Source organism: Mustela erminea, chromosome 1 (assembly GCF_009829155.1).
Source record: "Mustela erminea isolate mMusErm1 chromosome 1, mMusErm1.Pri, whole genome shotgun sequence".
Classification (NCBI taxonomy): domain Eukaryota; kingdom Metazoa; phylum Chordata; class Mammalia; order Carnivora; family Mustelidae; genus Mustela; species Mustela erminea.
The window spans coordinates 10,510,214-10,535,503 of NC_045614.1; the positions used below are offsets into that span (position 1 = coordinate 10,510,214).

At 40.3% G+C, this 25,290-nt stretch overlaps 1 protein-coding gene and 1 long non-coding RNA gene across 2 annotated transcripts in view; one reads left to right on the top strand and one right to left on the bottom strand.

Annotated features, from left to right (window-relative positions):
* The window catches only part of ADGRE2 (adhesion G protein-coupled receptor E2), a 35,359-nt gene extending 25,510 nt beyond the window's left edge, over positions 1–9,849 (top strand). The window contains 5 exon segments of the mRNA XM_032313709.1: positions 4,746–4,812; positions 5,391–5,482; positions 7,842–8,010; positions 8,094–8,204; positions 9,826–9,849. Of these exon segments, the coding sequence (XP_032169600.1) occupies positions 4,746–4,812; positions 5,391–5,482; positions 7,842–8,010; positions 8,094–8,204; positions 9,826–9,834 (448 nt within the window). The 3' untranslated portion in view covers positions 9,835–9,849.
* LOC116573583 lies at positions 248–8,816 on the bottom strand. Its single transcript, XR_004278887.1, has 3 exons — positions 8,678–8,816; positions 5,274–5,281; positions 248–260 (listed from the first exon to the last, which is right to left on the bottom strand). It is a non-coding gene; the product is annotated as an uncharacterized LOC116573583 (long non-coding RNA).
* Positions 9,850–25,290: the final 15,441 nt, after the last annotated feature.

Below are 25,290 nucleotides of genomic sequence, written 5' to 3' on the forward strand. Positions count from 1 at the left end.
GGGCTATAGGCCTGGCACATACCCTCCCCAATGTCCGTAACCCAACCACCCTATCCCTTCCCCAACATTTTTTATTTAAATTTAATTTAATTAACATATAGTGTATTATTAGTTTCAGAGGTGTAATTTAGTGATTCATCAGTTGTTTGTAATACTCAAGTGTCATTACATCAAACACCCTCCTTAATGCTCATCACCCACTTACCCACCCATCCCCCCACCCACCTTCCTTCCAGCAACCCTCAGTTAAGAGTCTCTTACTGTTTGTCTCCCCTTGTGATTTTATGTTATTTTATTTTTTCCCTTACCCAGTGTTCATCTGTTTTGTTTCTTAAATTCCACACATGAATGAAATCATGAGGTATTTGTCTTTCTTTGACTGACTTAATTCACTTAGCATAATACTCTCTATTTGCATCCATGTCATTGTAAATGGCAAGATTCCATTCCTTTTGATGGCTGATTGCTATTTCATTTATCTCTAGGCCACATCTTCTTTATCCATTCATCTGTCAATGGACATCTGGGCTCTTTCCGTATTTTGGTTATTGTAGACATCGCTGCTGTAAGCATCCCCATGACTTTTTTGAGTGAGGCATATCCTTGTGCATCTTTAGACTTAGAGGAATGTTTCAGAGGTTTTCAAAATTTGTTATGGTCCTTTGGTTCTCCAGTATTTCCTTTTAAATTGCTGGACAAATTCTTGTTGATCCAACTTAAAATCATAGGCCTAGACAGTTGGTGATGTGAGAGTAGTTTGCTATTGGTAACGCCCTAGAGTAGGCTTCCCTCTCCCTCACAAATTCTCAGTCAAATCAGATAAATTTAGAGAGCAAAAAGTGAGGGGACTACGAGTTAGAGAAAAGTATTGGTTGTGTTCTAGGAGGGATGATGAAGCTTTTAACGGAGCTCCAAAAAATAGATCTCTCCATTGTCTTTGGTGTTCTCTCCTTTTGGCTGCTGCACCACTCGGCTCCAAGTTAAACCTTCCCAGATTTCCTTCTCTCCAGTCTTACTGAGGTTTAGTAAGTTCTTTTGGATAGACTATATTCATTTTGTTCTGTGGTTTTGGGTAATTGCCAGAGTTTTGAAATAGGTGGTTTTCATTGTTCTGTGGGTATTTTGTTGTCTTAAAAGGAGAGCAAGTTCCCCAAGGTACTTACTCCTCCATCAGGAAGTCAATTCCCAGGACTTTCACTCCTAAGCACAACATGCTACTAAAGCTTATGTTCACCTACATCAGCTGAGCTTTTTCAGGTGTCTTTCATGGGTACTTCAGTTCTTTCTTGCCTACATTCTTCTTTCTTCTTTCTTCTTCTTCCTCCTCCTCCTCCTCCTCCTCCTCCTTCTCTTATTTATTTTATTTACTTATTTATTAGAGAGAGAGAAATAGCAAGAGAGGGCATGAGCAGGTGGAAGGGGCAGAAGGAGATGGAGAAGCAGGCTCTCTGATGAGTAGTCAGTCCAATGCTGGGCTCCATCTCAGCACCTTGAGATCATGACCCAAACCAAAGGCAGATACTTAGCTGACTGAACCTTCGAGGCTCCCCTTGCTAATTTTCTTTTTAGTCTATACTTCAGTATAGACTTTGGTTGTTCTGAAATGGACTTGCACACTCTCTAGTGTTCTGAAAGGCTCTGCTCACTCTCTACTTTATCCTAATGTAGGATCAAAAGTGAATTTTGTCACTGTGTATCCATAAAACCTTCAGCAACAGTCCTAATCTCTCTATGCATTAGTTACCGATCTGTGATCATAAGAGAACATCTGATTTGTGCTGTTGTTAAAAATAAATTGAATAACTTAACAACCAGAGACAACTCAGTTTAGAAATGGACAAAATAGAGAAGTCAGTTGGGGGAAATCAGAGGGGGAAATGAACCATGAGAGACTGTGGACTCTGAGAAACAAACTGAGGGTTTTGGAGGGGAGGGCATGGGGGGATGGGTGAGCCTGGTGCTGGGTATTAAGGAGGGTACCTATTGCATGGAGCACTGGGTGTGATGCATAAACAAAAAATCTTAGAACACTGAAAAAAAAAGTTTAGATTAAAAAAAGAGGGGAGAGGCAAGATGGCAGAGAAGTAGGAGGCACTGTTTCAACCAGTCCCCTAAAGTGAGTGGATTATCTACCAAGGAACTCTGATCACCCATGAAATAAGCCTGACATTAGAATTATACACTTCTGGATCTCTATGAGGGCAGAAGACACCAGTGGACAGGTAAAGCGGAGTGGGAACATCTGATATCAGAAGATAAATGAAAGGGGGAGGGAGCCACCAGAATCAACCCACTGGAAAGTAATATACCTAAATTGGAGAGTGCCCTGTGATTGGGGACCAGCATTAACTTGGAATCTGGTTGAAAGCACTCAAAAAGAGCAAAAGATCTTAAGGGGAAATTGGTGGAATCCAGCAGTTAGGGACAGGGGCTTAAGCCCATGGACCCAGGATGGCCACTGCTGGTGCTGAGCCAGAGAGAGAGCAGCAAAGTCAGGCGTTGGTACCTGAGCTGCAGGCACATGTGAGAGTGTCTGGGTGGCAGCGTGCATGAGAGAGTCTGGTGTGGACACTAGCCGGTGCTCTCTAGAACCACAGCCTTTTGTACTCTGCACATGCACTGTGTGAACAGGGTCTGAGTCATGCTCCACACCCTCCCCTGAGAGAGGTCCATGTAGGCACTAGCCAGCACTCTCTAGGACTGGCAAGAGTCTGAACACTCCCAGCCAGGGCCAGCAGAAAATCTCAGTGTGCTTTCTCTGGTTGGGACCTCTCTGGCTGTCTGGACCTGCCCAGACAGCAGCAGCACAGGTAGCCACTGGAAGCCAGCTCTCTGGACTAGTACTTCTCGTGGTTTTGGTAACACTGGGGTAGAAGCGGGAGCTCCTGCGACCCCTAGACTGTGACTGGGGACCTGCTCTGCTGGCAGCAGAGGGGGAGTTAATGTGCTCTGGAGCACCCAGAAGGGAACAGACTGAGGCTTCTGAGACGGAGGTCTGGGTGCAGTTTGTTTTCCTCTAAACCTCCAAAGAACTGCCAAAAGCTGCCAAAGGGAGAAAAAAAAAAATGGACAAAATAAGGGCAGTTGTCTGGCTCAGTTGTTGGAGCATGTGATCTTGGGTTGTGAGATTGAGCCTGTGGGGAGTAGCAATTAAAGAAATAAAAAACTGGAAAAATGGACAAAACATTTTAACAGACACATTTCTATGGGGCACCTGGGTGGTTCAGTGGGTTAAGGCTCTGCCTTCGGCTCAGGTCGTAATCTCAAGAGTCCTGGGATCGAGCCCCACATCAGCCTCTCTGCTCAGCAGGGAGCCTGCCCCGCCCTCCCCGCCCCGGTCCCCTGCCTCTCTGCCTACTTATGATCTCACTCTCTCTCTCTGTCAAAAAAAAAAAAAAAAAAAAAAAAGACACATTTCTAAAGAAGATGTGTAATTGACCAATTAGCACATGAAAAGATGTTCAACAACCTCAGTCATTAGGAAAACGCATCAGAAACCACAATTGAGATATTAATGTATACCCATTAGTGGAAATAGTTAGGACAGACAAAGTGCTTGCAAGGATGTGGAAAATTTGGAACACTCACACACTGCTGGTTGGAATGTAAAATGGTGCAACCACTTGGGAACATGGCTTGACAGTTTCTCACAACTGTTTAGGATACAGCTACCACATGCTAGGCAAATGGAAACATGTTCCCACAAAAACTTGTACACGAATGCTCATAACAGCATTATTCAAAATTGGAAACAATTGGAATGTCCATCAACTGATGAATGGATGAACACAATGTGTCATATCCATCCAGCGGAATATGACTAAGCTATGAAAAAGAGTAAGGGATATTACTCATCCATAAAAACATGTTGCACTGTGAATGAACTTTATGAGCTTGATACTATCTGAAAGAATCCAGTCATGAAAGACCACATACTGCACGATACCACACATGTAATATGTTCAGAACAGGCAAATCCATCAAATGAGACAGCAGAGTAATGGTGCTCTGGGTGAAGGATGGGGAGTGGAGTGTGTGGAGGTGAGAAAATGTGACTGCTGATGTGAGTGATGTTTCTCTTTGAGGAGTTGAAAATGTCCTAAAGTTAGATGTTGATGCTGGTTGCACAACTTTGTGAATATTCTAAAGATCACTGAGCTGTATAGTATAAATGGGTGAACTTTATGGTCTATAAAATATACCTCAATAAAACCATGAAAACTTTAAATACTAAGTTGGTAGGTTTGGCAGCTAATGGAAACCAATTCAAATGAACTGTGCAAGAAAGGCTCCTTAACGCATGTTAGGTTCATAGGACTCTCAAAATCTGTAACATGTTTGTGGTCTTCTTTGCTTCAACACTGCTTATCTCAGTAACATCATTCAATGTCAGTATTTAGATGAAAATATAGTTTCCTTAGGGAATCTTCCTTAATGATCCTAATCCCTCAGACTCCAAACTAAGCATGACATCCAATGATACATTCTCACAGTCTCATACTTTTGTTTTATTGTTACAGTATGTTTAATTGTGTGTCTCAGGCTCCATGTGAGATTTGTGGGTTTTATGACCATGTTTACTTTCTTTACCACTGTATCTTCAGAGTCAATGACAGAACCTGTCATGAAAGAGTCACTCAATATTTGTTGATGAATGAATGAATGAATGAATGAATGAATGAATTTATATAGTAGTTCTATATTCCTAAGGACTAAAGCATTTTTTTAAACTCTCTCTTGCTCAGCTGCTGGCTCCACACAGGAAAGAGATTTATATGGAGCTTCCTTGGACCAGTTTGTGCCATCTTCTCTGTGAGTGGTGACATCACAGCATCCTTAATGATTAACCGGGGATCATTAGAAAAGCAGAGTTTATTTATTTATTAAATTTATTTTTTATTTATTTTCAGCATAACAGTATTCATTACTTTTGCACCACACCCAGTGCTCTATGCAATCTGTGCCCTCTATAATACCCACCACCTGGTACCCCAACCTCCCACCCCCCCACCACTTCAAATCCCTCAGATGGTTTGTCAGAGTCCATAGTCTCTCTTGGTTTACCTCCCCTTCCAATTTCCCCCAGCTCCCTTCTCCTCTCTAACTCCCCATGTCCTTCATGCTATTTGTTATGCTCCACAAATAAGTGAAATCATATGATAATTGACTCTCTCTGTAGAAAAGCAGAATTTTAAGAGGGGTGACAGGAGCAGGCAGGTCCCTGATTCTCACAGCATTGTTTGGTTTTCTAAGACTGCTCCTAGAACTATAACCTCTAACACTGTTGCTTGATTTGGAAATGACTTAAATGTGGAATTGATGTTGCACAGGCTAAGATACAGGTCACAGATTGAAATTTTATTCAATAAAGCTTCTGTGGTTTCCTGAAGGTCAATTTAGTTTTCTTTTTGATGACCCTCTGGATTTTGAAAAGCAAATTGTCATCCCTGAACAGTGATGTATCCACTCTCCAGAACACAAGGTAAGATGGAGAAGAGAGTGACAACCCCACAAACATGTGTGGTACTAAGGACAAAGCCATGTGCCTCAGCAGCCCCTGACACTTCTTTGCGGGGTCTGCTGAAGGGACCTAGAGTAGAGAGATGCAGTTGTCCTGGCCAAAATGTTCTATTCTTTTTTTTTTCCAGAGAGAGAGCCTGAGAGTGTGGGGAGAGGAGGGCTGAGGGAGAGGGAGATTTTTTAGCAGGCTGTATGCTCAATGTGGAGCCTGACATGGGGCTCGATCCAACAATCCTGAGATTATGACCTGAGCTGAAATCAAGGGATGGACTCTTAATGGACTAAGGAACCCAACACCCCTGTTATATTTTTAACCCAAATTTTTAATTCCCTCAGCAACAGGAAGAATTGGCATTGGTTAATAAACATTCTTTGGACTTTTGCCAGCAAAATTCTTGCGACAAATGTGCAGGGAACATTTATGTTCCAATGAAGCACTTAGAAAAACCTGTGACTGCTTTCACAACCCAGCCTAGACTTCCACACCCTCCTCTTGGTTAGGGCTCCTTCTGATCCCTCTTCCATTCCTCTCTATGGAGAAAATCAAATAGTCAATGCCAAATCTTCTGAGAGGCTTCAGCAGTCCTTTGCTCCAGCAACCTTTGTGGAAATTTTTGCTTTTTCTTCCATGTTCTTATTATTATCCTTTCCAAATGAAAATAGAAATCTTCCTTGGCTAATCGAATTATTTATTTATTTATAATTATGTTAATCACCATATAGTTCATCATTAGTTTTTTTTTTTTTTGCCTTTTTTATCTTTTATTTATTTTTATTTTTTTTTTTTTGGCAAATTCTTGTGTCTTTTTTTTTTTTTTTTTTTATTTCCAGCATAACAGTATTCATTATTTTTGCACCACACCCAGTGCTCCATGCAATCTGTGCCTTCTCCAATACCCACCACCTGGTCCCCCCAACCTCCCACCTCCCACCCCTTCACAACCCTCAGATTGTTTTTCAGAGTCCATAGTCTCTCATGGTTCACCTCCCCCTCCAATTTCCCTCAACTCCTTTCTCCTCTCTGTCTCCGCTTGTCCTCCATGATGTTTGCTATGCTCCACAAATAAGTGAAACCATATGATAATTGGCTCTCTCTGCTTGACTTATTTCACTTAGCATAATCTCTTCGAGTCCCGTCCATGTTGACACAAAAGTTGGGTATTCATCCTTTCTGATGGAGGCATAATACTCCATAGTGTATATGAACCACATCTTCCTTATCCATTCGTCTGTTGAAGGGCATCTTGGTTCTTTCCACAGTTTGGAGACCGTGGCCATTGCTACTATAAACATTGGGGTACAGATGGCCCTTCTTTTCACCACATCTGTATCTTTGGGGTAAATGCCCAGTAGTGCAATGGCAGGGTCATAGGGAAGTTCTATTTTTAATTTCTTGAGGAATCTCCACACTGTTCTCCAAAGTGGCTGGACCAACTTGCATTCCCACCAACAGTATAAGAGGGTTCCCCTTTCTCCACATCCTCTCCAACACATGTTTCCTGTCTTGCTAATTGTTTTTTTTAAAATTTATTTATTCTTTTAAAAAAAGTTTATTTATTCTTTTAACTTTTTCCAGTGTTCCAGAATTCATTGTTTATACACTACACCCAGTGCTCCATGCAACATTAGTTTTTGATATTTCCACAATTCATCGTTTGTGTATAACACCAAGTACTCCATGTTATCCATGCCCTCCTTAATACCCATCATTAGCAATCAGGGAAATTAAAATTAAAACCACTTTGAGATACCACCTTACACCAGTTAGAATAGCAAAAATTGACAAGTCTAATTGAATTTAAATTAAAAACAAGGATGGTTTATAAAAAAACTCACAGAAAATAGAAATATTGTTTTTGATATTTTTTGTAATTTTAAATTTTTTATTATGTTCAGTTAGCGACTGTATAGTACACCATTTGTTTTTGATGTGTTCAGTGATTCACTAGTCGCCTATAACACCCAGTTGCCTCTGTTATTTTTTAGTGCCCTGGCCCCAGCACCGAGCCTGATGAAAAAATGCCTCCTCAATAACGTTGAATGAATGAAATTCAGGATCTCCAGGGAGCATTATAAAAGTTTTGAAACTTACATTATGAAGTATCTCTATCCTCCTCATTCCAAATCAAAACTCCACCCTGGTGCCTTGTGGCAATTTTTTCTCTAGTGGATCACAGATTGTAAAGATCAAAGCTGATCACCAGTTAGTCTGAGAACTGAGCACCAGCAGGGGAAGAAAGGAGAATCCATGGGTAAAGATGAGAATGGTTGTCATTTTATTGCCCTGGGTGCATCTTGATTTCCTTTCTCATCCTACCCAGAATGCTGACATTTAAAACCACAGCTCAACTCATCATCTTGGGCTGCACATGGTGCCTGGGCATCCTGCAGGTGGGTCCAGCTGCCCATGTCATGGCTTACCTCTTCACCATCATCAACAGCCTGCAGGGCTTCTTCATCTTCTTGGTGTACTGCCTCCTCAGCCAGCAGGTACCATTGCCCATTCCCACCCAAGATTCCTCCCATCCTTACTCTCCTCAGGGATCTGACCCAAGCATGCTTTGCCTCTGCAGGTCCGGGAACAATACAAGAAATGGTTCAAAGGGATCAGGAATAGAAGAGCTGAGTCTGAGAAATACACACTGTCCAGCAAGGTCATGTCTGATTCTTCCAGACCCAGCATGGTAAGGTCAAGCATTGCTCCTAGAGCACTTCACTAAGTGATCTGTTTTAGTATATGCTTGTCACACTGAACAAGTTTAGTGTGTAGAAGATGATGCCCTGGGGTGGCTCACACTTGCTTTGCTTTTTACTCTTTATCTATTAATTTAATGTTAGTAATTTAGCTGTTAATTAATTATTAACTTTTGGACTGCTCTGTGAAGACAGTGCTTTCACTTGATCTTTGGATCCCATCATTTGTGTCTTCTCAATTATCTTTAATTATTAGCAATGGCCTTTTTTTAAAGGGTTGTTTAAGAATATATTTTGCGACTCTGAAAAACAATCTGAGGGGTTTGAAGTGGCAGGGGGCGGGGTGGGAGGTCGGGATACCAGGTGGTGGGTATGATAGAGGGCACGGATTGCATGGAGCACTGGGTGTGGTGAAAAAATAATGATACTGTTATGTTGAATATAAAAAATTAAACAAACAAACAAACAAACTGAGGGTTGCTGGGGGGGGCAGTTAGAGAAAGGGTGTTTGGGTTACGGACACTGCGGAAGGTATGTGCTATGGTGAGTGCTGTGAAGTGTGTAAACCTGGTGATTCACAGACCTGTACCCCTGGGGCTAATAATACATTCTATGTTAATAAAAATTAAAAATTAAAAAAAAACTTTTTTACACAAAAAAAGAATTTATTTTTGCAGCATTATAGAGGGCACAGATTGCATGGAGCACTGGGTGTGGTGCAAAAATAATGAATACTGTTATGCTGAAAATAAAAAACAAAATAAAATAAAATTACTCATATGTTAAAAAAAAAAGAATATATTTTGCGGGTGCCTGGGTGGCTCAGTGTGTTAAAGCCTCTGCCTTCGGCTCAGGTCATGATCCCAGGGTCCTGGGATCAAGCCCCACTTCGGGCTCTCTGCTCCACGGGGAGCCTGCTTCCTCCTCTCTCTCTGCCTGCCTTTCTGCCTACTTGTGATCTCTCTGTCAAATAAATAAATAAAGTATTAAAAATATATTTTCCTCCTTAGGGAACTGTGTTCATCTTACCTCTTACACATCAACACTCTCATGAAACACCTGCTATTTGGCAGGCATGGCTACTAAGTAAATAAGAATCAGTGATCTGAAGTGGCAATGCACATTCAACTCAGGCTACAGTATCCTATCCTTTTCTGGTACACCCATCTATATCTCATAGTCACTGAGAGCAAGTCTCAGAAAGGCAATCATGGGGGCGGTTGATGTACATGTTTAGAAATTAAACAGAAGTGTTAGCCAGCATTTTGGACTTTGTTATAAGAATGCCTGGTATTTCCAGCATCCTCCAGCCACTGGGAAACGAGGAAGGAAAAGCAGTAATGACATGGGAAAATTTGTGGGGATTGTTATATGGAACCACACTTACTGGTTCAAATTGAACCAAGTTCTCTACCTGTGGTTTCTCACCTCTTCCATTTTCTGTTAAAGACTCCCCTGAGTCTCCCTTCCTATCTAAAGGAGCCTACTTTGCTGCCAGAAAGTCCTCCTGCATGACTTTGTTCACCCAAACTCCGTTAGCACTGGTTCTGCCACTGAATCTTCTGTGTTCTCCCCCTTTCTGAACAAATGTTCTCATCACCTGTTTCACAGAGAAAATAGGAGTCTTTATGATGACACCTTGTGAACTATATGCCATTGGCCATACCAGCTTGCATCCTGTCCACATTCCTAGGTCATTACTGCAAGTTTTTATGTTCCTCTAGGAAGAGTGCTTCCACCTGCTCTTTGGATCCCATCCTTCACACCTTATACGTACGTACACCTTGTACATATCTTTAAGTTATTGTTCCCATATTTTCCTGTCTCTCTCCTTCCCTCGGGCACCATCTCAATAGTATTCCTTCTATAGTCCTGGAAACATTTTAGTTTTCTTCTATCTTAAAAACATATACTACTTGCCTCCCCTTTAGCTACCAGCCAAGAATTGATTTTTCTGTCTCCATTTCCTTGCCTAAAACTTACTCCCTCTTCCCCAAACCCTTACAAATACGGTTTCTTCCCCCATTATGCCACCCAAACAAACATCTCTTAGACCTACAGTGATCTCCATGTCCCTAAAAGTTTTCTCAGCAACTTCTGACATCCTTTATCACAAAACACTTCATCCTTATGCCGTGTAGGTTCTACTCACACACCCTTCCACATCATTCTTCCATTCTCTCTAACTTTCTTTTCTTTGTTTCCTTTATAATTCAGTTGAATGGATCAGCTCCAGAACAACTTCAGCCATCATTGAATTCTTTCATCCTAGACAATAGCATCTATTTTTTAGATTAGTTATAACTAAACACAAATGACAGCCATGTATATTTCTCTAGCTCTGATCTCTGAGATCTAGAGTATTTCCAGGTTCTTATTTCTTATGTCATACAGACACCTGAGCCTCCCAGTAGAAGACTTGCAATCTCTACCCCAATTTAATTATTTCTCATGATGTCTTTCTCTCTCTTGATGGTCCTCTATCATCCTGTGACACTAATCATATCATAAAAGTTACTCTCAACAATGATTTTATTTCCTACCACACCCTATCCATTATCCATTCTTTATCATTTTTATTTTCTCTATATGTCTTCAGTCTGTCCTGCTGACTCAGTCTTCATCACCCCTCCTTAGAAGGCTGCCATCTTTATTTGGCTGAGCAACTGCTGTATCCTAAATGACCACGCCTTTCTACTCTTGCCAGCTTCTCATGCATACGTTACACACAATTCAGAGGGAACTTTTCAAAACACAAATAAAATAAAGTCACTCCCTTTTTAAAAAAAATTATGTTCAGTTAGCCACTCTATAGTACATCATTAGTTTTTGATATAGTGTTCAATGATTCATTAGTTGTACATAACACCCAGTGCTCATCACAATATATGCCTTCCTTAATACCTGTCACCCTGCATGCTCAGAGTGGAGTCTGCTTGAGTTTCTCTCTCCTCTCCCTCTTCCCCCTTATTGCACTCTCTCTCTAAAACTAGTTTATCTTTGCTGATAACAACATTAGGGTTCATGTGCCCCTTCTTTTCACTACATCTGTATTTTTGAGGCAAATACCTAGTATTGTAATTTCTAGCTTGTATAGCAGCTCTATTTTTAATGTCTTGAAGACCCTCCATACTGTTTCCCAGAGTTATATGCAACTAATGAATTGTTGAACAATACATCAAAAACTAATATACCATTTGCTGGCTGATTAAACATAATAAAAAATAAATAAGTAAACCTTTTTAAAAAAGCATAAACATTTATCTTACAAATCTAGAAGTTCAGAGTTTCAAATGGGTCTTATGGGAGTAAAATCAAGGGATCAGCAGAGTTCAGTTCCTTCTGGAGACTATAGGAGAGTTTTTTTTTAAATTAAATTTAATTTTTTTAATTAATTAATTTATTTTCAGAAAAATAGTATTCATTATTTTTTCACCACACCCAGTGCTCCATGCAATCCGTGCCCTCTATAATGCCTACCACCTGGTACCCCAACCTCCCATCCCCCCACCACTTCAAAGCCCTCAGATTGTTTTTCAGAGTCCATAGTCTCTCATGATTCACCTCCCCTTCCAATTTACCCCAACTCCCTTCTGCTCTCTATCTCCTCATGTCCTCCATTCTATTTGTTATGCTCCATAAATAAGTGAAACCATATGATAATTGACTCTCTCTGCTTGACTTATTTCACTCAGCATAATCTCTTCCAGTCCCATTCTAGGAGAGTTTTTAATTTCTCACCTTTTCCAGCACCTAGAGTCTGCCTGCTTTCTTTAAATCATGTCCCCTTGCTCACTGCAGTATCTTCAAATGTCTCTCACTCTCATTCTCTTTCCCTTGTTTTGTCAGTTGTATCTCCTTTCCTGACTTTGACTCTCTTTCCCTGAAAAAGACCTTAGTCATTGTACTGCCTCACTTCCCATCTGAGATACTTAATTTTATCTCAAAGTCCATTTTTTTCCATGCAGAGTGACATGTTCACAGGATCCAGAGATGAGAATGTGGGCATCTTTGGGAGAATCATTACTCTTTCTACTGTACATAGTTTTGGTTTGCCTATTGTAGAACTACTAACATCTGTCTGGTATTATTGTGTTTGAGTAAATGTCAACCTCCCTCTCTTGAGATGATCTTCACAGTGGAGAAAGAGAATTTCTGTGAGAAAAATAGCAGCAGATAGCCAAGGAAGGTGTCTAAAATGCAAGTCATCTGATCAGCTGTTTCTACTGTCTATGAGCAAATGACCAAGCAAATCCATTCCTTAGTGTAGTTGTATTTTCTCCTGTCTTGTAAAATTTGGTTCCTCTGGTGTTTAAAGATATAGGAGTATCTCTTACTCATCCTGGCATGTCTTCTCTGGCTTCCTGAAGACTTGTTCAAGAAAAACACAATAGTTCCTCTTACATTCAGTTCTGAGTAATTTCACATAGCATCATTTTTATAAACTTATTGTGTAGAGATAAGCATGTGAAGTTGTCTAACTCAAACACCGGAAATAACACTAAGCTTTCTATAGACCCAGGAACAAATAACTCATATTGGGGAATGGAAAGGATAAGGGGGGGAAAAAGGAGAATTAGTTTTTTTTCCTTTACATTTTAGGTAATGACAACATGTAACATTTCCAATCTTGTGTTAATTTCCCACCTACCTTCTTTCATTTCTCTACACATAAAGCAGCATTTCACAAACCTTGAAGCAGAGGGATCAGGACATACATCTTGAAAGAGACAGATAATTTTTTTTCTTTAGCACATTTCATTGTTCTTATCTTCTGTAACTTGGGGGTTAGGATTTGTAGGGAGATGAGGCTTCTGGGGAAGACCAGGGTCTCCCCAAATGTGATATGGTATGGCCTTTATCTTCCTCTGACATATTCACCTGGCAAGGAAATTTTTTGATTGAAGGCCTCATTAAATTTCTTATTTATTTTTTCAGAGGAAACTTTAAAAAATTTATTTATTTAAAGGGAGAGAGTGAACATGAGTGGGAGGGGCAGAGGGAGAGGGAGAGAGAATCTCAAGCAAACTCTGCAATTAGCATGAAGTCCAACGTTGGGCTCATTTGTACAAACCTCCTCATGACCTGAGCTGAAACCAAGGGTCAGACATGTAACTGACTGAACCACCCTGATGTCCCAAAGGAATCTTTAGAATTATCTTTGTGTAGTCTTTTATAACCTTTCTAAATATTATTTTTTCTAGGTTAATTAAAAAATATCTTGAGTTATATCCACTTATCCCATGGAAAATTGCAACTGTTATTCTCTGAGCCACTGAGAGGATAAACAAGGCTTTGTTGTCTGTGTTTCAAGAAATTCACCATGTCAACAATGTGAAAGAAGTCAACAATGTTTGAGATCAAGATCTGCATAATCTGGAATTTTTTTGTGTCCTTCTTTGCGCTCAGAAAACTTTCAACATATAAAGGGCCATATGTAGCCCAATTTCTTGATCACTTTGGGTTACACTCTTTTCTGAAACCTCTCCTTCCTACAAAGACTTTTCCAGATGCTGAACATCTAAGTGCTGGAATACTTAACTCAGCATGTTTTCCTACCAAAAAACACCCATAGGAATGGAAAATTTCATACCATAGTATGGATTTTGAAATTTCGTGTTTTGTGTTTAATCACTCATTCAAAGATACTGATTTCTCGCTTGGTCTAAGGGAGAGACCAAAAGAGACTCAGGTTTTGCCTTCATGGAGATTTCAGGGGGGAAATAAAGTGATTTTTGCAGCTAGAGTTGACTCCCAGGTGGAAAGATTCCTATAAATCAGAATTCTATTACTGGACAATTGAAGTATAATCCGTTTCACAGACACCATCTAGTTTCATCCTTACATGATGATACAGATTGAAAACTGAGATCATGATATGTATGTTTTAGTCTTTGTGGGCCAGTGTATTAGTCAGGGTTGTCCAGAGAAATAGAACCAACAGGACACACACACACACACACACACACACACACACACACACACACACCTTTTTTTAAAAAAATTAAATTTATTTATTTTCAGCATAACAGTATTCATTATTTTTGCACCACACCCAGTGCTCCATGCAATCCGTGCCCTCTATAATACCCACCACCTGGTACCCCAACCTCCCACCCCCCGCCCCTTCAAAACCCTCAGATTGTTTTTCAGAGTCCATAGTCTCTCATGGTTCACCTCCCCTTCCAATTTCCCCCAACTCCCTTCTCCTCTCTATCTCCTCATGTCCTCCATTCTATTTGTTATGCTCCACAAATAAGTGAAACCATATGATAATTGACTCTCTCTGCTTGACTTATTTCACTCAGCATAATCTCTCCCAGTCCCATCCATGTTGCTACAAAAGTTGGGTATTCATCCTTTCTGATGGAGGCATAATACTCCATAGTGTATATGGACCACATCTTCCTTATCCATTCATCTGTTGAAGGGCATCTTGGTTCTTTCCACTGTTTGGCGACCATGGCCATTGCTGCTATGAACATTGAGGTACAGATGGTCCTTCTTTTCACGACATCTGTATCTTTGGGGTAAATACCCAGGAGTGCAATGGCAGGGTCATAGGGAAGTTCTATTTTTAATTTCTTGAGGAATCTCCACACTGTTTTCCAAAGAGGCTGCACCAACTTGCATTCCCACCAACAGTGTAAGAGGGTTCCCCTTTCTCCACATCCCCTCCAACACATGTTGTTTCCTGTCTTGCTAATTTTGGCCATTCTAACTGGTGTAAGGTGATACCTCAATGTGGTTTTAATTTGAATCTCCCTGATGGTTCGTGATGATGAACATTTTTTCATGTGTCTGATAGCCATTTGTATGTCTTCATTGGAGAAGTCTCTGTCCATATCTTCTGCCCATTTTTTTATATGATTGCCTGTTTTGACACACACAACTTTTTTTTTAAATTTTTTATTTTTTATAAACATATATTTTTATCCCCAGGGGTACAGGTCTGTGAATCACCAGGTTTACACACTTCACAGCACTCACCAAAGCACATACCCTCCCCAATGTCCATAATCACACCCCCTTCTCCCAAACCCCCTCCCCCCAGCAACCCTCAGTTTGTTTTGTGAGATTAAGAGTCACTTATGGTTTGTCTCCCTCCCAATCCCATCTTGTTTCATTGATTCTTCTCCTACCCACTTAAGCCCCCATGTTGCATCACCACTTCCTCATATCAGGGAGATCATATGATAATCATGTTTAGCGAAATAAGACACACACAACTTTCATGAAGTGATTTACAATGAGGTATGGACTCACATGATTATGGAGCTAACTCCCACAGTCTTCTGTCTGCAAGCTGGAGACACAAAAAGATGTTGGTGTATGATGAAGTTCTGGGAGGACAAAAGCTGATGGTGTAGTTCCATTCTGGGTCTGAAGGCCTGAGAACCAGGTGTGTTGATTATCAAAGATGGATGTTCCAGTGAAACCATCAGACTGAATTAACTCAAGCTTCTTCCACTTTTTTATTTTATTCAGGCCCTCGACGGAATGGATGATACCCATCCGCATTGGAGAGGGCCTTCTCTTTTACCCAGTCCAATTCAAATGTTTATCCCTTTTGGAAACACCCTCACAGATTCACCCAGAATTCATTTTTTAACCAGCTATCTTGCATCCTGTGGCCCTATCAAGTTGACACATGAAATTGACCACCATGGATAGACTCTAGAGCAACAGTTTAATGCTGCCATTGTAGCATGAAATTCTTTTTTCTTTTTTTTTTTGTTTTTAAGATTTTATTTATTTATTTGCCAGAGAGAGACACAGCGAGAGAGGGAACACAAGCAGGGGGAGGGGGACTGGGAGAAGCAGGCTTCCCGCTGAGCAGGGAGCCAGATGTGGGGCTTGATCCCAAGGACCCTGAGATCATGATCCAAGCTGAAGGCAGATGCTTAATGACTGAGCCATCGAGGCACCCCCAGTCTTCTAGTTGTTACAGCAGAAGGGTAATTTTGGACACTTTTCTCCTATGGCCACGAGGGGATATTTTTCCTTATTTTCAGTTTATTTTCTTTCTTTTCTTTATTCAGTTTATTTTCTTTATTTTCAGTGGATTATTTTGATTACTATGTTGTTGCTTCCTCAATTTATAATTCTTTTCATTTCTATAAGATTTCATACATATTAGTCTATAATATATTATATACGTCAGCGGTTTCCCTTTTGCCTAACCCTTTAGATCTTACAGTCAGAGCATTCTCTTTATTTCGACAGTCCCAACCTTGTTTCCACTGAAATAATTCTTCAGAGAAAGTCTCTCCTTACACAACACAACAAAACAAAACAAAACTTCAATGGCTTTCAATATTCACAAGATTTTAGTATGGTATTTAACGGTTTATCAAAATCAGGTTTTAGAGTCTACATTTCCTGGATCTGAAATCTCTGCCGCAGGCAGTGAGTCTATCCCTCCAAATCTTATTTTTCCTCATGTCACTTGGCCTAGAGGAGTCCCATCGTCATCTAGTCCTACTGAAATTCTTTTTTTTTTAAATTTATTTTCAACATAACAGTATTAATTATTTTTGCACCACACCCAGTGCTCCATGCAGTCCGTGCCCTCTATAATACCCACCACCTGGTACCCCTACCTCCCACCCCCTGCCTCTTCAAAACCCTCAGATTGTTTTTCAGAGTCCATAGTCTCTCATGGTTCACCTCCCCTTCCAATTTCCAACTCCCTTCTCCTCTCTATCTCCCCATGTCCTCCATGTTATTTGTTATGCTCCACAAATAAGTGAAACCATATGATAATTGACTCTCTCTGCTTGACTTATTTCACTCAGCATAATCTCTTCCAGTCCCATCCATGTTGCTACAAAAGTTGGGTATTCATCCTTTCTTATGGAGGCATAATACTCCATAGTGTATATGGACCACATCTTCCTTATCCATTCATCCGTTGAAGGGCATCTTGGTTCTTTCCACTGTTTGGCGACCATGGCCATTGCTGCTATAAACATTGGGGTACAGATGGCCCTTCTTTTCGCTACATCTGTATCTTTGGGGTAAATACCCAGGAGTGCAATGGCAGGGTCATAGGGAAGTTCTGTTTTTAATTTCTTGAGGAATCTCCACACTGTTTTCCAAAGAGGCTGCACCAACTTGCATTCTCACCAACAGTGTAAGAGGGTTCCCCTTTGTCCACATCCCCTCCAACACATGTTGTTTCCTGTCTTGCTAATTTTGGCCATTCTAACTGGTGTAAGGTGATATCTCAATGTGGTTTTAATTTGAATCTCCCTGATGGTTCGTGATGATGAACATTTTTTCATGTGTCTGATAGTCATTTGTATGTCTTCATTGGAGAAGTGTCTGTTCATATCTTCTGCCCATTTTTTGATATGATTGTCTGTTTCATTATAGATCCTGGATATCAACCTTTTGTCTGTACTGTCATTTACAAATATCTTCTCCCATTCCGTGGGTTGCCTCTTTGTTTTCTTAACTGTTTCCTTTGCTGTGCAGAAGCTTTTGATTTTGATGAAGTCCCAAAAGTTCATCTTCGCTTTTGTTTCCTTTGCCTTTGGAGACATATCTTGAAAGAAGTTGCTGTGGCTGATATCGAAGAGATTACTGCCTATGTTCTCCTCTAGGATTCTGATGGATTTCTGTCTCACGTTGAGGTCTTTTATCCATTTTGAGTTTATCTTTGTGTACGGTGTAAGAGAATGGTCGAGTTTCATTCTTCTACATATAGCTGTCCAGTTTTCCCAGCACCATTTATTGAAGAGACAGTCATTTTTCCACTGTATATTTTTTCCTGTTTTGTCGAAGATTAATTGACCATAGGGTTGAGGGTCCATATCTTGGCTCTCTACTCTGTTCCACTGGTCTATGTTTCTGTTTTTATGCCAATACCATGCTGTCTTGGTGATCACAGCTTTGTAGTAAAGCTTGAAATCAGGTATGGTGATGTCTCCAGTTTTATTTATTTATTTTTTTAACATTTTCTTAGTGATTTGGGGTCTCTTCTGATTCCATACAAATTTTGGATTATTTGCTCCAGCTCTTTGAAGAATACCGGTGGAATTTTGATCAGAATAGCATTAAAAGTAAGTATAGATTGCCCTAGGCAGCATAGACATTTTAACAATGTTTATTCTTCTGATCCAAGAGCATGGAATGGTCTTCCATCTTTTTGTTTCTTCTTCAATTTCTTTCATGAGTGTTCTGTAGTTCCTTGAATACAGATCCTTTACCTCTTTGGTTAGGTTTATTCCCAGGTATCTTCTAGTTCTTGGTGCTATAGTAAATGGAATAGATTCTCTAATTTCCCTTTCTGTATTTTCATTGTTATTGTATAAGAAAGCCACTGATTTCTATACATTGACTTTGTATCCTGCCACGTTGCTGAATTGCTGTATGAGTTCTAGTAGTTTGGGGGTGGAGCCTTTTGGGTTTTCCATATAAAGAATCATGTCTTCTGCAAAGAGAGAGAATTTGACTTCTTCCTTGCCAATTTGGATACCTTTTATTTCTCTTTGTTGTCTGATTGCTGTTGCTAGGACTTCTAATACTATGTTGAACAAGAGTGGTGAGAGTGGGCATCCTTGTTGTGTTCCTGATCTCAACGGGAAGGCTGCCAGCTTTTTCCCATTGAGGATGATATTTGCTGTGGGTCTTTCATAGATAGATTTGATGAAGTTCAGGAATGTTCCCTCTATCCCTACACCTTGAAGCCTTTTAATCAGGATTGGATGCTGGATTTTGTCAAATGCTTTTTCTGCATCGATTGAGAGGACCATATGGTTCTTCTCTCTTCTCATATTAATTTTTTCTATCCCATTGATTGATTTGCGAATGTTGAACCACCCTTGCAGCCCAGGGATGAATCCCACCTGGTCATGGTGGATAATCTTTTTAATGTGCTGTTGGATCCTGTTGGCTAGGATCTTTTTGAGAATCATAGAATCCATATTCATCAGGATATTGGTCTGAAATTCTCCTTTTTTGTAGGGTCTTTGCCTGGTTTGGGGATCAGGGTAATGCTGGCTTCATAGAAAGAGTCTGGAAGTTTTCCTTCTGCTTCAATTTTTTTTTAAACAGCTTCAGGAGAATAGGTGTTATTTCTTCTTTGAAGATTTGGTAGAATTCCCCAGGGAATCCATCAGGTCCTGAGCTCTTGTTTTTTGAGAGGTTTTTGATCACTGCTTCAATCTCGTTACTAGATATCGGTCTATTCAGGTTGTCAATTTCTTCCTGGTTCAAATTTGGGAGTTTATAGTCTTCCAGGAATGCATCTGTTTCATCTAGGTTGCTTATATTGTTGGCATATAACTGTTGTGAATAACTTCTGATGATTGTTTCTACTTCCTTAGTGTTCGTTGTGATCTCTCCCTTTTCATTCATGATTTTATTAATTTGGGCTTTCTCTCTTTTCTTTTGGATTAGTGTGGCCAGTGGTTTATCGATCTTATTTATTCTTTTATAAAACCAGCTTCTAGTTTCATTGGTATGTTCTACTGTATCTCTGGTTTCTACCTCATTGATCTCAGCTCTAATCTTGATGATTTCCCTTATGTGTGGAGTTGGGTTGATTTGTTGTGGATTCTCCAGTTCTTTAAAGTGTAGAGACAGCTGCTGTGTTCTGGATTTTTCAATTTTTTTTGAGAGAGGCTTGGATAGCTATTATTTCCCCCTTAGGACGGCCTTTGCTGTATCCCATAGGTTTTCGACTGAAGTGTCTTCATTCTCATTGGTTTCCATGAATTGTTTCAGTTCTTTGATCTATTGGTTTCCATGAATTGTTTCAGTTATTCTTTGATCTCCTGGTTGATCCAAGTATTCTTAAGCAAGGTGGTCTTTAGCTTCCAGGTGTTTGAGTTCTTTCCGAACTTTTCCTTGTGATTGAGCTCCAGTTTCAAAGCATTCTGATCTGAGAATCTGCAGGGAATCATCTCAGTCTTTTGGTATTGGTTGAGTCCTGATTTGTGACCCAGTATGTGGTCTATTCTGGAGAAGGTTCCATGTGCACTTGAGAAGAATGAGTATTCTGTTGTTTTAGGGTGGAATGTTCTGTCTATATCTATGAGGTCCATCTGGTCCAATGTTTCATTCAATGCTCTTGTTTCTTTATTAATTATCTGCTTCGATGATCTATTTTTTAGAAAGGCGTGTTAAGATCTCCTACTATTAATGTATTCATATCAATATGACTCTTTATCTTGATTAACAGTTTTCTTATGTAATTGGCTGCTCCCATATTGGGGGCATAGATATTTACAATTGTTAGATCATCTTGGTTAATAGTCCCTTTAAGGATTATGTAGTGTCCTTCTTTATCTCTGACTACAGTCTTTAGTTTAAAATCTAATTTATCTGATATGAGAATCACTACCCCAGCCTTCTTTTGAGGCCCATTGGCATGAAAGATGCTTCTCCATCCCTTCACTTTCAGTCTGGGTATATCTTTAGGTTCAAAATGGATCTCTTGTAGACAACATATGGATGGGTCCTATCGTTTTATCCAATCTGCAACCCTGTGCCGTTTTATGGACGCATTTAGGCCATTCACATTGAGAGTGATTATTGATAGATACGTTTTTATTGACATCGTGTTACCTTTGAAGTCTTTCTTTCTGTACGTTGTCTCTATATTTCTGTTCAATGCGATTCTTAGCATTTTTCCCCTTTTATAGAACCCCCCTTAATATTTCCTGCAGTGTTGGCTTGGTGGTTGCGTAGTCTTTTAAGCCTTGCTGGTCTTGGAAACTCTTTATCTCTCCATCCATTTTGAATGTCAGTCTTTCTGGATAAAGTATTCTTGGCTACATGTTCTTCTCATTTAATGCCCTGAATATATCTTGCCAGCCCTTCCTGGCTTGCCAGGTCTCTGTGAACAGGTCTGACGTTATTCTGATGGGCTTTCCTCTGTATGTAAGGAGGCTCTTTGTCCTAGCGGCTTTCAAGAGATTAAAAAAAAAAGAGAGAGATTATAACTACAATTATGATTCCTCAATTTGACTATTAGGTGCCTTGATGTTTTTTTGGAATGTATAATCTTGGGTGGAGACTGTTCGGCCTCTAGTACATGAACGCAGGTTCCACTCGCGAGATTGGGAAAATTTTCATGAAGAACTTGTTCCACTATATCTTCTAGACTTCTTTCTTTCCCCTCCCCTTCAGGGATTCCAATAATTCTGACGGAACGCTTCATGGCATCATTTATTTCCCTGATTCTATTTTCGTGGTTTCTAAGCTCTTTGTTGCAGGCTTCCTCCTGATCCTTTCTCTCTATCTGTTTGTCCTCCAGACCACTAATTCTATCTTCTGTCTCAGTTACCCTAGCTTTGAGAGTATTTATATTAGATTGGAACTCATTGAGAGCATTGTGAAGCTCATCCCTAGTAGCTTTCAGCTCAGCCTTAACATTGTGAACATCCAGTCTGGTCGCTTTCAGTTCGGCCCTAATCAATTCCATTTGGTCACCCATGGCTTTCTCCAACCTAGCTATTGCCTGGATAATTGTTAGTCTGAATTCTCTTTCTGACATATTGTCTATGTTGATAGCTGTTAGCTCTGTTGCAGAAGATCCATCCTCTCTATTTTTCTTCTGTTGGGCATTCCTTCTCCTAGTCATTTTGGTGAGAGATGACTGAACAGATGTAGCTGGATGTATTGACCGTGGTGCAGTCAAGGTGCACCCTGGAACGCTTCTGAGCAATCAGGATTCCCTACCTAAATGAGAGAAGAAAGAAAAGAAAAAGAAAAAAAGAGAGAGAGAGAGAGACAAGAAAAAAGGGAAGATAAAAGAGAAGGTTCAGCCCAAATGGGCCCCACGGTAAGATTTATGAAGTATACAAATAAAAACAGACAAACAAAAAGACTGATAAAAGTATATGACAAGAGAAAAAAATATATATGCAAATAAAGGAAGCACCTTGTCAAAAAGAACCCCAAGTGTAAGATTTATATACTATCAGGACAAACACAAAAACACAGAAACGGTGGTGGAAGAAAAAGATGGGAGAGTGGTTGTAAGTTCTCAGTGTGGGTGAGGAAGGTTGTTTTGATTCTTCTTGGATGTATCTTGATATCTTTGTTGAAGGACTCAACTTTCCTAAGATAAAGAGGGATTAAGAATTGCTTTACCTATAGGGGTAGTATTGATTGGGGAAAGGGGATTACTTTGAAGTTTAACTCTATATGAATATTAGAAAATAAAAATAAAAAGGAATAAACTATACTAAACTAAACTAAAATTAAAAAAAATAAATTCAAAAAATAGAAATGCAAAAGAAAAACACAGGTGTATGTATCAAAAAGTTCAGGTTAGAAGGTTATTATGGAATTTGATGTACTGGACAGCTCACTGTGATGGTAAATAGGTTAAAAAATTATCTATATAAAAAAAATGAACCAGAATAGTGGGAATGAGTTAAAAATAAAAGTTGTCCTATGAAGTAGTGGTGTTTGTTCTCTTGTAGTCTTTTTTTTTTTTTTCCTTTCTTGGTTGGATTTCTGGGGGAGGGGCCTGCTCTGTGGATTTTCAGTCAATGATGTTCCCTGAGTTACATCCTCCTGCCCCCCTCAAGGGGGTGGGCTCTGAGGAAACTAGTTTTTTTCAGGCTTTTGTTCTCTGGAGGTTTTTATGTTTGTTCACTTTTTTTTCTCTCACCTTGGCCGCTTTTGGTGGTTTTTGTTGTTTTAGAGGAAAAGAAACTGCACCCTGACCTCCCTCTCAGAGAGAAGCCTCAGTCTGGCTGCAGAGCCCAAACAAGTTCCTCCTTGGTTGCTGGCAGAGCAAATTCCCAGTTGTGGTCCCTGGGGACACAGGATCTTTTACTTGTACCCCAAACCACGGCAGCGGCGGCTGTCTGGGTAGCTCCAGACCGCCAGAGAGGTTCTAAGCAACGATCTCACACTGAGATTTTCCCATTGGCCGGGGCTGGGAGTGCCTGGTCTTTCTGGGTCTAAAAGCACCCGGCTTGTGCACACCTCTTTCAGGGCAGGCTGTGGGTCGTGCACGTGTTTCAGGCTTTGAGAACGGGGCACAGGTCCGAAAGCACCAGGCTGGGCCTTCGCGCACCTCTTTCAGGGGAAAGTTTGGGGCGCAAGTCTTAGGCTCTGAAACAATGGCGCAGGTCAAAGAGAGCCGGCTGGGCCTTTGTGTACCTCTTTCAGGGGAGGGTGATGGGCGCCCGCATCTCAGGCTCTATAGCAGGGCTGTGCATTCTGTCGTCTGGCGAGGCTCCCAGCCCCTCACAAGAGCTGGACCCCATGTGTTCTCGGGTGTGCTTGCTGCTTAGGGACCAATACCTGGTTTCTCCGCTGCACTCTCTCTGGCTCAGCGCCAGGGGAGGCTGTCCTGGGACCGGGGACTTATGCCCCTGTCCCCAGCCGCTCCAATTCCCACAATCCCCCCCCCCCCCCCCCCCCCCCCGCGATCCTTTGCTTTTGGAGTGCTTTCAACCAGTCTCCAAGTTAATGCTGGTCCCCAGAGGCAGGGCACTCTTGCTTGTATTGTATTAGTTTCCAACCGGTTGCCTCTGGTGGCTCCCTCCCCCTTTTGTTTATCTTCCAATATCAGTCTGCTGTTCCCACACCACTTTACCTGCCCACTGGTGTCTTCTGCCTCTGTAGAGATCCAGATGTGTATAATTCTGATCTCAGGCTGATTTCATGGGTGATTGGAGTTCTTTGGTAGGTAATCAGCTCACTTTAGGGTACAGGTTTAAAAGGCGCCTCCTCCTACTTCTCTGCCATCTTGTCGGCAATGATTTTTTTAATTAATTTTTTTCAGTGTTCCAAGATTCATTGTTTATGCACCACACCCAGTGCTCCATGCAAAAGGCAATGATTTTATTTAAATTCCAAGTAGTTAACATGCAATCAATATTAGTTTCAGGTGTGTAATAGAGTGATAAACATTTCTATAATAAAAATATTTTTAAAAATATATATCTGTTATCTAAGGGTGAAAGTTTGACTTCTTCTTTGCCAACTTGGCTGCCTTTCATTTCCTTCATTTTCTGATTCCTGAAGCTAGGACATGATACACTTTGTAGAAACCGAAAAGGCTTCATGTAAAAATTTCTAGAACTCATACAGGAATTCAGCAAAGTTGCAAGATATAAAATCAAAGCACAGAAATCAGTTGCATTACGATACACTAACAATGAAGCAGAGGAAAGAGAAATCAAGGAATCAATCCCATTTATACTTGCACCAAAAATCACAAGATACTGAGGAATAAATCCAGAAGTGGACTCTCAACTCTATAGTCAACTAATCTTCAAAAAAGCAGAAAAGGATATCCAATGGAAAAAAGACAGTCTCTTCAATAAATGGTGTTGGGAAAACTGGACAGCCACCAGTAGAAGAATGAAACTGAACCACTTTTTATACCACACACAAAAATAAACTCAATATGGATGAAAGACTTAAATGTGAGACAGGAATCTATCAAAATACTAAAGGAGAACACTCTACCTCAGCCACAGCAACTTCTTGATAGATACATCTCTGAAGGCAAGCAGGAAAAATGAATTATTGGGATTTTATCAGGATAAAAAGCTTTTGCACAGCAAAAGAAACAGTCAACAAAACTAAAAGGCAGCCTATAGGATGGGAGAAGATATTTGAAAATGACTTATCAGATTAAGGATAGTATCCAAAATCTATAAGAACTATTCAAGCTCAAGATCCAAAACAATGAATCCAGTCAAGAAATGGGCAGAGGACAGGAATAGATATTACTTGGGAAGAGGACATACAAGTTGCTAACAGACACATGAAAAAAATGCTCACACCACTCCTAATCATCCCTCATAAATACAAATCAAAACCACAATGAGATACCATCTCACACCAGTAAGAATAGCTAAAATTAACAACTCAGGAAACAACAGGTGTTGCTGAGCATGCAGAGAAAGGGAAACACTCTTGCACAGTTGGTGGGAATGCAAACTGGTACAGCCACTATGGAAAACAGTATGAAGGTTCCTCAAAAAGTTAAAAATAAAACCACCCTTCAACCTAGACATTGCACTAGTAGGTATTTATCCAAATGATATAAACATAATGATTCAAAGGGGCACATGCATCCCAATATTTATAGCA